Genomic DNA, 15,094 nt, shown 5'->3' on the forward strand with positions numbered 1-15,094 from the left:
TCATATTGGCATACCTACATTAGTGCCAACTGCTTTACCAGAAGAAAACCTTCTTCCGCATTAAAATCAAGCACTTCAATTGCTGAAAAGCTAGTGTCTTGCTAATCATTTCAGCAAATAAACAGCTTTTATATATTCAACCATTTTAAGTCCATAATATTCACACTTTCTTGTGATGGAGTTTAGATCATACAAACACTGTAGAGATGAAAAACCTCCAAGAATAAAACTCACCAGGTGCGCGAGAAATACACATACCACATGTACAAGCAACAGATTTGGTCAAGTACTACAAAGAAGGATGTGTTTTCATAAGAGAATGGTCAAGTGACGTACTTCTCAGCTCAAATGAAAACAAAGAAAAAACTTCATGAAAACAAAGAAAAAACTTCAGTAACACACCCTGGTGGAGTGGAAACTTATGACCTGTTACACAGTGTGTATTTGTAGGCCAAGTTCAGATTTTCTAAAACAAAACTTAAGTGCATGAACAGTAATAATGACAAAGATTGAAGCATACATATGAGCACATAATCCAAACAATAAAATACAATTTTGGCTCTTACTGAAAAATAAATTACAAAATAAAATTAAAATCCTTGTAAATGCAATGATTAATTCAAAGGTGTACCTTTGCTTTTATATACATTTTAAATGCTACCACAAAAACAGAAGAAAAATAAATAAGAATGCCAAAAGATATTTGTGGACAAATGAAAAAAGAAAAAAAGATGGTACTTAGCTCTAGAAGAATTCTAAAGAAACAGAGATAATCTGTGTTTGGTCAATAAATCTATCTAGTCACTTCCATCTTCCACAGTCCTTCTTCAAAACTGGCAGTTAAACATGACAAAAAACAGAACTCTGTCACTATAACTTTAAAAGAAGCATGTATTTTCTGAAGAAGAAAATACAAAATGGGCTGTCTTGCCTACAGAACTGTTGGTTTGTTCATACTGCAAGCACTTCCATCCAACTGTAGAGAAGCGTCTGACACATCCTTGCTGTCCTATGATACTAGTGAGCTTACACTGCAAGACAAGAAAATTCCAGGAAAAAAAAGCAGGAAATTTGGGATGCTCTGGGAGGGTATGCAGTGAAGGCAGAAGTCTAACTCACTTCTGTTGCATTTATTTTCTAAAGAACACATAGTACACCTCTAACTTTACATGGCACGTCCATATTTTCAAGTTAAAGATGCTGTCAATCATCAACTACCTTAGTGAACATACAGGCTTTCATACTTATTCTGCTTTAACCAGATTCAGTATTTGCTCTGTAGTGCTCTTTTGAAGGTAATGTGATCTTGTTGACATTACCAGATGTACAACTTAAATTATACAAACATTTGTACTCTTGCACAAATACTCTTATAACTTCTACTGTACTGCAGTATTCATTGTAGGCAAAAGAAAAGCAGGTTTTCAAACCAAAAGGGTATTGGAAATACTTTCTGTTAGTAGCACCAGCATTTTGACAACTGTCAACAGTTAAACCAGCATCCCCAGTATCTCTAGACAGTGGCAATTTGACTGGAGTAACAATTTGACTAACCAGTAATACTGAGGCAAAAGAAGAAAAACAATGCAAATGTCATAAAATAAAACTTAATATTTTATTATTTTGCATTATTGTTGTGTATCTGTATTTTTCTTCTTAATTTTTGAAGAAAACTGCTTTAGATACACTGCTACAAACTCAAATAACTGATTTATGACATCCGTCTTCATCTAAGACACTGCTACTACTTCCTAGGAAAGAAGAAATACTTCTCAAGTTCAGTTTTGCTCAAGATACTGTTCATTTTCTATCATTTCATTGGTCCGTATGTTGATGGTCAAAGAAGCACTCCTATTTGACAATATCTTAAAGCTTTCAGAAGAGATGAATTAAAGAAACAGAAGATGGATGCAGAAGAACTAAATCAAAGCACAGAGGCATGACATTGTTTCAGAGAGTCCTCGGAAAATGTGTTTATTATGGAGGTTTTTGCTTTGGGTTTTGTTGTTGTTTTTTTAAGATCACAAGACAACAGCTGAACAAATAAGCATTTTTCCGTGTTCTGTTTGGTTCTAGTCATTTGTTGCGCTGGATGGTTTTCCTTTTCCTCCGCTTGAATAAGCAGCAGCACCTGCAAGTGTGACATGAATTACATTTGATATAAAAGAAACCACAAAACTAAACTATTTACTCTATGTCTCATTTGAAGTACATAGCTCAGGTACAGCCAGCACCACAAGGAACTCATTAAGCTCTATTGCAGGAAATTGATTTATTAGAAAAAGAAACTGAAGTAGAGATATTTTTGACACATTTCACCTTTTTTGGTAAAAAGTATCAAACTAAAGCTAAAATGCAAGTAGCTATTAAGCCATTAAGTATAGATGAGAGTATCAAAAGCACAGGTATTACAGGCTGACTTAAAAAGGTATTTGTAATAAAGAATATTCCATTACCCAAGTACTCTTTCATATTAACTGGCAATATGCCAAATGGAAGCTTGTGTTTATGACTGTGTCACCTAAACTGTGCACTTAAAACACTATTGTTGCTAAAACAAGAAAACAATTTAAGCTTCCTTTGTCAACCAGAACCTAGAAAAACTTTGTCCAAGGCTATTCCACAAGACATTTTAGAAGAAAATTCTAATGAACAACATAATTAATACTCTGACTCAGTGCTGTGAAAATAAATATTACAGGGAAAAATTACAGCTTAAATATAAAGAACACTGATAATCCCTCTTCTGCTTTATTGAATACTACATGAATGAAAGAAACTGACAAACACTGTGAATTTCACTTAGCAAACTGAGACAATCTGAAAGCACCTGAAAGAACCCTACAAAATGAAAAAGAGTTGGAGGGAGTTAGATATAGATAATATACAGAAGGACTGCAGAAGTCCAGAAAGTACTTTTGAAAATAAAGAGGAAAACAACAAATCACACACGCACACACAAAAAATTCCTTTAAATTGTACTGCTAGGCTTATTTTAAGCAACTCTCAGGTCCTGAACACCACCTTTAAAAATAAAGCTTCATGCTGAACTGTTCACAATGTGTGTGACCAAAACTGAGCATGCAAGTTGTCTACTCTAATAGAGCTTGTCCCATGGAGTTCTGTGGTTTGGTTACTGAATTCTCACTTGCAGCACTATACACTGATGAGTCTTAAACTATGAAGCACAGCAGTAGTGAAAATATAAATGTACTGCATGAATAGCCTTGATCGGTAAATCCTTAAGTTCACCAAGCATTTATGTCATGAAAATTCAAAAGGAATCCAGATGATTTAGTTTGGAATATGGGAAATGGGGAAAGCATTTAAAAGTCAGGGAGACTAAGGGTCTAAAAATAAGGTTCTACAGGGGGTGAGAACAACATCCAAAGTTAGGGGAGACAGAAGTTACCTTCTCAAAATATCCAAGGCACCCTGTTGCTCAGTCACTGAAAAAGTAGCAGTGGGCAGAGACAGACCAGAACTGCTCTGAGAGTTACATAACTTTCAGTAGAAAAAAACATTCGTTATTGATGAAAAGGAAGCCCAAAATTAAAATTCAGTAGGGGAAACTACACAGATAAGTATTTTTACAGCTAGCAGAAGTATCATACTGTATTTACTAAATTTGAAGTACTTCTTAAAGAAGAAATATAATTGGTTTTGAAGGGTAGGAGCCACTGACTGCAACTGAAATTCCCCCATAACTACTAACCCTTTTTTTAGCATCTGCCTATAACCACTAACATTCATTATCACTTAAGCTTTGAATCCACTTGTAGATCTATGAATCCCAATTTAGTTTAATTTCTTTTTCACCCCAAGAATTTTATGTATGCCATGTATCAAAGCGAAGCAGCTCTCCTCATTTCAATATGAATTATCCTATGATCTTGTAGATGAGGAAACCCTACCCTCATCTGTGATGGTAAATCACTTTTATACTTGCTCAAGATTAGCATGCCTTAGGGAAAGCCCAAAGAAAAATTCTGTTTTGATTTATAGCATTAGAATATACAGGTTACATAAGTAACCGTGTAGGAAGATGGAATTTATATTCTAGAACAGCTATCTAGAATTTTAACTCTTCACTCTATTTTTAAATAAACTTTATTTATATGGATCACAACCCAAGTAGATCATACTTCTTAAACATTTAGGACTACTTGGATCCTCTCTGGAATTCAAGGACACTTTAGGTCTTCTTGCTTTTCTTATTAGAAAATTTTAACTCATCTTTGCTGCAAATCTCATACGGTCTTTTATTCCTTCTCCTACTTCTCTGTCAACCAGAGAAAAAGGGCACCATGCAATGGTAAAATCAAAAGTTCTATTTTTAAGCAACATAAAGCACAGCTTTTTTAGTCTTCTGGTCTTCTGGAGTTTGCATAATACTACTATAATGAGTGTAACTTCTATTAACAGTTCTTTTGTTTGGTTTTGTTAAACTATAGAAACTATTCAACTAAATTTCAATTCAAGGAGAAATCATTAAATGCTGAAAACTTTTATTTGGTGTGGAAAAATAAATAAATTAATAATATATAACACATCTAAAAAGGACTAAAGGAATGCAAATTCCATGATGAATTGTAAACCATAGGACTGTTTTGGAAATAGAAACTGAAGTACACTTAAACACTGTGATTTTTAAATCTAGAAGTGCTAGACTTCAAATTGGCTTCCGAAGCCAAATAAATGCAATTTTAAAGTATATGCACCTTTAAATGGGATTATGGTAGAACAGACTCTATTGCCTGACAATAAAATTTCTGAAAGAAACATAACCCTGAGTCAGAGATTCATAATGCATAATCTCTCCATGAGTATAATTCGTAACAGAAATGCAGGCTTGTTCTTCAGCATACTGTCACTAGAGGGTGTTATTGTCGCTTCTACATAATACAGATACTACATTGCTCAGAGCTATATTTAAAGCTATAGGTGCTTTATTAAGGACTATTAAACCACAAATTTATTACACTATTCAATATGCATGAAAATACGGAAGAGGTAATTTTTAAAAATTTCTACTTCTAGGAAAGTATTTTTTAAAAATAAAGTATTTAATGACTGCTAACCTTCATCTGGAGTTTATTTAACATTTCTAGAGTCAGCAGTATAACAACAATCTGTAAAATGCAAAGAATACTGCACTTTTCCTGTACAATCTAAAGTGTCTTTTGAGGTATTAACTGAGGTAGCAATCTCAACATTATAGTTTTGAACAGTTTTTGTCCTTCCTAGGTCATTATCATATCTTTTCCCTGTTAAATACCCTTCCTTCCAGTTGAACAGTACCTTAGGCCAAAATTCTAAAGCAACTTAATTTGTCATTTGTGTTTAGACAGCTATGTTTTTATATTTGCCATCAAGCACGTGGCAGGCACTTTACTGTAGCATTAGAAACAAGTGTTAAAAGTGGCAAAAAAGATGCAAGATGCAAAAAGGACAGATCATATAATCACTTCCTTTTTGCCATTCTCTGCCTTCCCACAGAAGAGCCTTTTGGTTATCCAAATCACACATGTTTCACAGAAGCAACTGTTCTGTGGCCAGCAAAGAGGAAAGACAGGTTAATTACTCAGTGATAAATGAAAGAGCATCTGTAGAAGACTACAGATAGATCTGCAGATCCCCAAGTGTCAGGGCAGCACAGTGATCAGGTTAGTTTTCACCCTGCTTTACAACTTCATTAAGTAACAACTGAAAGAGGACAGAAAGCAACTTTTCTGAAAACCCAAACCAACAAAAAGAACCAACAACCCCCTCCACCCCCAACACTCACAAACAAAAAAACCAAACCCACCAGAATTCCCAAAACACAGCACCCACTGCTAAGTCATGCTAGCTGCACACCCACCATGAAAATGACACGGCATAAGATTTAGAATATATACTGCATGAGAGTAGATAAATAATTACTGAACAATGTAATGTTTGGTTAAACCTTGGTTAAATGTCCCAAAACAATAAAATCTTTACAGAATTAAAAAACCCCAAACTTATCCTTTCTGAAGTACAGGATTTCACCTGAAATGGTAGCAGAAACTCAAATATTCACCTAAATTACACTTATGTTCACAGTTAAAATCCTACATAATGGGGACAAACCCTCATGTCCCTCATGAGGGGCACCCCTTTTAAAAGAAGATATAGTCATGCTAAGTTTCTAAAACTAAGGAAACATCTAAAACAAAGAATGAAGCATTTCTAAATGAGATTCAAGTTTGTCTTTTCAGAGTATAAGGAAACATTACAAACAGAAGATATGAGCAAGAGAGGTTAGCTTTGTTCATACTTTCAGGAGGAAAAAAGATTATGAAAAAGGCACAAAGTTAGACACATCCTTGCCATCCAGTGTCTCCTTAGAAGAAAAAATATCCATGTCACAGACATGAAGGATACTAGTAATCCCATTCCCTTAACTTGTTCCAGAGTGTAAAATCTATAAACAAATGTTTGAATGTGTCACAGCCCTTTTTGATATTAGGCTTGTAATTACGGTGTTAAAATGTAAAATTAAAATCTTCTAAGTGCTCTTTCTGAAAAAATATGTTTACCTGTGCATTGATGTTTGATACTAAAGCTGAAGAGGAGGTGAGGGTGAGTGGGCGTGCATGTATGTTAATTAACTGTTAAAATATAAAAGAATTTCAAAATATAGAAAACTACCCCCAGAAAAACCTCTAGTCACTCAGGAAACTTGACTTTAAACAGACAGTGCTGGAACATTAATTTGAGTGTTACATACTCAAAAACAAGAAAATCAATCTAAAGAGCAGGACAATGAGACTAGTCATTTTGTCTGTAAACAAACTAATTAAGAGCAGGCCAAAAAGGTCAGGGATAGAATATTTGTCCATTATGTATTCATATCAGAAAAAGTGAACTCCTATACTTCTCAAGCAGCTGAGCATCTTGGCTCCTGAGAATTCTCTTAACTTTCCGCAGATATCTAATTAAAATAGGGAACTAAAAATGGGTTTAATTGTGCTAATCACTACTCAAAGTACAAGAAATTTAATCTTTTTCTGTGTGCACATGAGCTGAGCATAAGGAAGATTATCACTGTGCTTATTTGAAGAGAGGGGATAGGGAATTTAGCTATGGGCAACCTATCAATATCCTTGCCCCTTTGGATTTTTTTTGTTTCATATATATATGTGTGTGTATATATATATATATATAAAAGAACAGATATATTTTTGAAAGTAAAATAATACCATACTCCACAAAGATGGCAGCAAAGAATGTAGTTCTCCTCAGTGTTCACTGAGAAAGCCAGTGCAAAAATGTGGCCCTACAGACACTGCCATTCAAAATTATGAATTACACTTGCAAATAAAGCTTACCTACCAGAACCAGAATTTGTGGAACAATTGCTTCAAAAAAAATTTCACTTTGAGAAATTTCCCTTTTATCTAAAATCCGGAAAATGGGTCCTAGAAAAACTGCTGCTAGTGAATTGCTCTGCTGCTAATGCAGTAGAGCAATAATGCAGATACTGATGTATCCTTCATACCTATGTGCTTTTATTTTATGATAAACTAAATCCATACCCTTGTAAAATCCTATTTCAAGCACCACTATAAAATGAAACATGCTGGAATTCATATCACCTTTAGCTACCAAGAATATTGTTCTGTACTATTTTCTAAGTCTAAGTTTACTACTCAAATACATAAATATTAGTTGTCCATCCCATGGTAACAGATCTTAATACTTTTCCCTTCCATTGCACTGGACATAATTAAGAATTAAGGAACTCTGAAGTTATGTTTTAGTGATTAGTTAGAAAGTTGTCACAGACTAATACTTTGGTAAATAGTTTGTTTACAGAGATAATTGGAAAAGTTCAAACATCTGCTAGCAATTATTACTTATTCATGCGAATTATTTTCCAGATGTTAATACACTAGCTGAATTCTACAATATTTGAAAAGAATGCTTTCCCCTTTCAAACAGAATAGAAAATAAGAAAAAATATTCTAGTAGCTGTTAAAAAGGTTGATGTAAAGTACATCACAAACTACACAACTTAAAAGCAAGCAGGCTTTGAAGCAGGCAGAACAGCTCCTGAAGGTGGCGTTTTGTAAAAACAGTTAATTGTTTCACAAAATTAAAATGTATTTTGTCATTTCTAAATAGATATTTTAAAGTTTTCTGAAGTTAGTTTTAAACAAAATAAAAAGAACAAAGCTCCTGGGGCTATTTCTGCCTGCCTGTGCTGTATAACTCACCACATGTTCAACACTTTCTGGCAGCTATACAGAAAGAGAGCAAAGGAAAAAAGAGAATCAGAACACAATATAGAGGAAGAATTTTACATGTTCTATGCATGGCTTTTGGTAGTCACAACACTATCTTAAAATAAATATTTCAAAATGAGTTGAAACATCAAAAATGCATGCACTTCTCTAGCCAGCAGAGCAAGACATGTCATTCAAGGCTTAGGCTTAAAAAGCACGAGCTATAGGAACTCTACTAATTAGAAACTTAAAGACAAAATTAAGTATAGCACTGTAGTTTTGCTCCTCACCAACAGCTATTCAGTTCAGACAGTATTTTCTGAAAAACTATATACAAAAATATTGAAGCAGCTGAGCACAAAAGATACAAAGAAGATAAAAAGAAGGACATACTTTGTTTCATCCATTACTTCTGCTTCTGCAGGAGCTGTGATGGGTGCATTTGAACGGCCTGCAGTTGGGTCATCCGTGTTCAGCTCTCCATTTGTTGAGCTTACTACCTGAAATCAGAAGAAAGACCTGAAAATATACTAGTGCCAGACATACATTTGTTAATTCCTAAGGTTCCAATACATCTTAAAAAAACAGTACTTTTTATTATTTCTATAGTTATTTTTATTCCAGTAACAGTATTTTGTCCAGGTTTAATTCTGGCAACCCTGTGCTCTTGTAATTCTCCTTTCATATCTATTAATGGAACTAACCTCTACAATGAACTCACAGTGAATGGATGAAGCAAAGCAACTCTGTGGATGTCATTTACTAATCTCCCCCACATCTCTTCAGAGCCTTAAGGGAAGGCACTAAGCACTTTTCCAATATCAATTCAGTCGGGCTACCCTATCTCTGTTCCTTTGGTGTATTTATGTTACTTGGTTTAGCTCTTTATATTCACACTGAATATGAAGGTCTGCTTCAGTTGTATCTCAAAGGACACTCACCCAAATAGGGAAAAACTAAGGCTGTCTTCTAGACATAAGAGTATATGATGTCTGATTTTTAGGACATGAAAATATCTACTGCCAAAAAATTTATAAAAATTAGATTAATCTTCATTCCTATTAGTTTACCATGAAATTTCTATGTAAATTGTTCAAGTCACCGTGAAAGCTGTGGTTCTCTAGGAATATTTGTTGGGACTTTAAACCAAGTGGAACCCGATATTCCCTCCCTCAGTTCCTGTCAGCTTTCCTGCACGACAAATGGAGACATTCCAGAGGCCTCTCCATTATCAACCCCACAGAATACAAAAAGGAAGATGGTTAACTGACGTAGACAAGTGCCTACCTGATCAGAGCTGTTGACAGTGCTAATTGACCCACTAAAGTGTTGACTTGACACCATGGAAAGGTCTACCAGATATTAAATAGCAGCAACTGCTCGGCAAGCTAGCAAGCACAAAAATGTAATTCTGGACAAATAATATAAAAGTTTGCAGAAAACATCTGTAAACAATTAATCAGCTCTAGAGCCACTAAGAGTAGTCTGTAATATAAGATTATAACCAGCTGCTGGCTGATAGTCAGAGATTAAGGCAGATGAGAGAGAAAGAAAATCACTACCATAATATTATTTCCCTCACTCTTCCAAGCTCTCCTCTTGTTATAGCAGTTATGTCTCATCTATTTATAACCAGAGCTAAGAGCATAGCCTATTGAGGTTTGTTTTGTGGTTCCTATTGTAACTAAGCACTGCATCTCAGAAGTTTGCTGCACTCAAGGCATTTTCCATGCCCTTTGCCGACATCAGGTCAAGTTTTCTTCTTTTTCAAATTTCAATAAAATAGGAACCACTGCTAAAAAAAATCCTGCAGGTTCACAACAAAATTAATGATACGCAAGATCGCAGGAATCTAACTACCTAAATTTTAGTCAATATAACTGAAGGAATCATGGGAGACTGGACTTTATTCCTGCAATGATAAGTAAGTCACTGGAGTTTCAACTAGGTGTCTTAAGCTTAGTTTTGTATCACTGGGCATGACAGAAGCACTTCACATTCAGTGGCAGAAATAAATAGGAATTTTACTTTAACAAACCTTAAGATGGTGAGGCAGGCATCCTGACCAAATATCCTGGGTTACTAGTTATTGGGTTTTACAGAGTCACAGAATATTCTGAGTTGTCATCATTACATATTTACTAAGAACAGGGATATAGTATTATCCCAACCACCTCACTAGGTATCTTACTGTGAAGGTAATTTCATTGTTTCTCGTAAAATACCCAGAGTGGAAAAGTGCATCAGAAGTATTTGCTAATTAAGATAGGTGCAGTCATAAAAATGTAAGGGTAAAAAAAACTTTACTCAACTTGACCATCAAATGAGTCTGGCTCCAAAGGAAGCACAGAATGGTTATGGCTGGAAGGGATTACTGGTGGGGTCATGCTCACATGGAGCTCCCTGTGCCTAACTACATAACTAACCACAACTATAGCCTGCACTAATCCATATAAAGCAATGTCACCCAATTAATATTGTAGTCAACCTTGCCTGCAGCCCTTATAATGCAGGATTTCTGCTCCATAATCTAAGATTAAAAAGAACCTCAGATCCATGCTCAAGATTGAGTAAAAGTGGTTGATGAGAAACAGAAACCCTCAGTTTACCCAAACAGAAGTAGGGCACATCAAGAAACATCAAGACAGGTATATGGCCCTTTCTGGACGGGAAGCAAACACAGTATAACTTAGCATTCCTGACTGTTGTAAAGAACGGGTCACAGTCTGCAAAGGCATTTGCAAGAACTCCTGTTCTCTTTTCCTAAAAAACAAATGAAAAAATGTATGACTTTTACACAGATATCAAACACACAGGCCAACTGTAGCATCTGTAGGGCATTCATATGACACTTTCCTTCACACTTCTTTGCCAGGAGCACCTGTTCAATATCTATCCTCTTGGACAACACATTTGAAAAAAGAGATCAAACTTAACTATGTACACATCTTCATTTGAATTGGAAAATATGATAGTAGGCGTAAAAAAGTCCTTCCTGCATGAGTAATACTATAAGTATTATGCGTGTGCTGTACTAATCTAAGCTGACTTCCTCTTTATAGGAGGCAAATCACCCTCTGCTGGGGTCAATGCACTACTATGTGGTAAGAAAGAACAAAGCTTACTGAAGCTTATTTTTCAAACGGACTTCAAACTCAGCCATACACATTCACCAAATACATAAACAAATTCTATGAAGTGTCTGTTGCATGACACAGTTTAGATGGGAGGAACATGAAGTTCTTTCTGGAAAGAGTTACACCCATTGAAAGTGTATATAGCATAAATCCAAAAATCAGGATCATTCATGCTTCTCCAGAACCACAAGTGACCTGAGTTTTACTCAAATCTACTACTGCTGAAAGCAGCTCTAGGAGCTCCTCACTAATAAAAGAGAATGAAACTAACAAAGACTCATACAAAGGAGTACAAGAGATAGGCAGGACTGCATCAATTCCACTGTCAGTAAGGCTACCAGGAGTATGAATTTAATTTCACATTACCTCAGTAAAGTACTCTGCAGTATGACCTAAAAAAGCCTTTAATAAGGCAAATTATTACATTTTTTCTTTCCAACTATGAGCGAATCATGTCAAAAATCTGCACAACAGAGGCAGAAAGATATGGGAACATAACAGAATTGAGCAAGAATAAGTCACCCAGAGGACATCGTATGCACTGAAGGAGTGGTACACCAAATTCTGTAGCCAGAATGTACTGCAAGTAAGGCACAATGAAAATTCATCACAGTAGATTCACATAAACAGCTATAACTTTAGGAGAGAGAAGTAACATGAAACTAAATTTGCTTTAAGAGAAACTTTGAATTTCATTTCTCTACTTGTGACTCAAGTTGGAATGGATTTTGATGAAATCAATAGCCTGATGAAAAATGAGAGGCACTATTAATCTCTTAGGAGACTTGAATACAACTACAATGAAAAAATTAGGGTATTTAAGTCATGGTTTTGCATCTAAAAATTCTGTTACAAAATGTACATAAATATTCTTCCCTAAATAGTAATATAATTACATTTCAAAAAACAAATATTTTAAAAGCTTCAATTTAGAAGTCTTACAATATTCAAGATTAACTTAAGCTACTCACCTATTTTCAATTGGGAGAATAACCACTAAACTGAAAACCTAAAACTACTTTAAGCATTTTTATAACTCCATCCTGGTTTAAATTTAGTTCCTTCAAATTTAATCAGTTCTTTAAAAGTTTTAAGAGCACCTATATAAAGAAGCATATGCATCACTGGTTATTTCTTGATACTCTCTATGCCATGAGGTAGAGAAACAAAAATTCCACCCACTACCTATTAATGACACATTCACTGTGAAATAGACTTGATTTCTTAGATACATGGTCCTCTGGAAGCTTGACAAAGGCCAAGACACAGTTAAACCAAAATACCAAATCCCTAAATGGTGACATTAAATCTTCAGTCTCTATACTTTGTTCTGGATTAGTACACTAACTGATTTTTTACTTGCTATGTTCAAAAATCAGTTAGAAAGTCTGCCATAAAAAACAAATTTTGCTGAATTTCATTACTGTAGTCACACCAAGGAATTGCAAAAATTTGGAATAGACATAGAAAAAAAACCCTTAATCCCATTAAGAATCTCAGTAAATGAATTCTCCACTCAAAAAATAAAGCCAGTCTACATCTCTAAGGAATTCATTAGTGATACTACACAATTCTTTGTTTTACCTTCAAAAAGTTGTCAGGAAATACAAAAGAATAAAAGTTACCACAATACCTTTTTAGGTCACAAAAGCTCAGCAAGATTGATTTGTTTCATCTAACACTTTACTATCTTGACTTCTTGAAGGAGAGGAATCAGGCAACTGAAAACTACTTACATCAAATACAAAAGTCTTTCAAGCACTTCTTAAGTACTTTACTGAGAACTCTTTAACCCAATCTTTCCATCTAACCTCCTTTTAAAGAATTTCCCAATGGGAAAAAAGAAAAAGAAAAGAGAAAGAAGACCAGTTAGTAAGTAATGGAAAAAATTGCAATGGAACAGATTAATACAGTCTTTATGAGAGCGCAAGCAGATTGCAGCTCATGCAGAGAAAAAAAAAATTCAGTGTTGTACAACTGACATTTTGAGAAGTGAGACAAACTTACGAGAACAAAGGCACAAAAGCTGTTGAACAAATTGCTGGGAGGGGTGACTTGATCATTAATAAGTCTGCATGAACTAGAAAAATTAACTGAGGTAAGTGGAAGAAGGGATGTCTTCCCTTTACAACTCCATTTCCTAGTACTATTTGAACTTTAACTGAATCTAAAAAGTAAAATTAGACATGTCTAAGCACTTTAGGATGTTTTGACCACAAGCCTAGGGTCTGGGAAAAATTAAATTAGTACAAAAAGTAGAACAATATCTGTTAATGAAATACCAGTTTGAACCTTAATGGTTCCCACTTCAACTTATCACTAACAGCACACAAATGTATGCTAACAAACATACATCACCAACACTCAGTTCCCTCAATGTTAATATGTCACAGAAAAGAATCACTAGCACATTTGAATAATCATCTAAAAAAGAGCCTAAGAAATGACATCAGCAGTAGTTTTACAGATGACTAACAGCACTGACCTAAAAACATTCCACTATCACTTGGAAATAATCTGACAGATCTTCATGTCTTGCAGAAAAATTAATAAAACTGATCTCAAAGATGAGCAATGGCTCATTAACATCACAGAAAAAAATGCACTTTGATTTCACACCTCAGACTCAACTTCACCTTTGAACAATTTTCTGTATGACTTTTAGTATTTGTCTCCTTGGAAGCAACTAAGAATCCTACTAAAGTAGCTAGCTAATGAAACAACTTAACAAATAGCACGATTCAGTTAGTATCCCTGCAACAAAGATGTATTTGATAACAGCCAGGGGCTATGTCACAGCATAACTGGAGATACTATGTGATTTTATAAGTGCCCTTAATAAGGAAGCATGACCACTCCACAACAAAAAAGCAATCCAATCTGAAAACATCCTGCTGCACAACACTTGATCTTCAAAGACATATGGCTGCAGTTTTGCACAGTGCTCTCATTCACGTGGCAATTGCTTAGCCTCAACAGATCTAAATGATCTGAACTCATTCAGACTGCCTGTATCCTGTGAGGAGAAAGGATTGAAACAACACTATATTAACAGTAAGGAATACTAGTTAGTATTATTTGTGTTATTTCCTGGAAAATGTTCTCCCCATCCCTGAAGGGTATTTAGCCTATTTTACAATGGAAGAAAATTTCTTGTGATCATTACATTTTACCTGACAAAGAATAAAAGACTTCTGAAGTGCCACAATTGCCAACAGAATCATATGATGACACTTTGAAAGTTCTACTAACTGTAATCTAACTAATTCAATGTGTATTTTTTTAACCTAAAATATGGGAAAAGAAGGCTTTTCTAAACATTTGTTAATGGGAAGAACAACTTTTAAATTTTTATTTACACATTGTAATAAGTATCACCTACTAGATTTTGTTACACTACACATGACAGCTGTTTCTAAAGCAACAAAATTTAGAGAATGCTATTACACTGACAGAACTGCAGCCTTGTTTTCTGTATCCTGAGCTTTTCATTCTTTCTTCAGGCCATGACAATCTTTTTTCCAAATCAAAAACTTCAGAAGAAATGTATGTAACTTAGATGGTCATAATCAAAAATGCAGCAACAATTTCCACACACAACCCCTGCCCAGATAAGACTTCACAAAGCTGAACCATTTTCATTTTGGCCTCAAAGCTCAAAATCTCATGTAGACTTCACAGTTGGCATTTTGAATCTCCTGGTAT

The 15,094-nt window shown here is 34.8% G+C and overlaps 1 protein-coding gene across 5 annotated transcripts in view; it reads right to left on the bottom strand.

Annotated features, from left to right (window-relative positions):
* Nucleotides 1-903: 903 nt before the first annotated feature.
* Nucleotides 904-15,094, bottom strand: part of CSNK1G3 (casein kinase 1 gamma 3) — a 55,222-nt gene continuing 41,031 nt past the window's right edge. For 4 of the 5 annotated variants that reach the window (XM_054283224.1, XM_054283241.1, XM_054283253.1 and 1 more), the window contains 3 exons: nt 8,646-8,752; nt 8,244-8,267; nt 2,138-3,504 (listed from right to left, as the gene is read on the bottom strand). In XM_054283224.1, coding sequence (XP_054139199.1) covers nt 3,447-3,504; nt 8,244-8,267; nt 8,646-8,752 — 189 coding nt within the window. In that variant the 3' untranslated portion in view covers nt 2,138-3,446. The other variant, XM_054283233.1, reaches the window with a different exon arrangement.

The sequence above is a fragment of the Melozone crissalis genome, unplaced genomic scaffold (genome assembly GCF_028551555.1).
Source record: "Melozone crissalis strain CALT ecotype California unplaced genomic scaffold, PUWL_Pcris_2 ptg000005l_1, whole genome shotgun sequence".
NCBI lineage: Eukaryota > Metazoa > Chordata > Aves > Passeriformes > Passerellidae > Melozone > Melozone crissalis.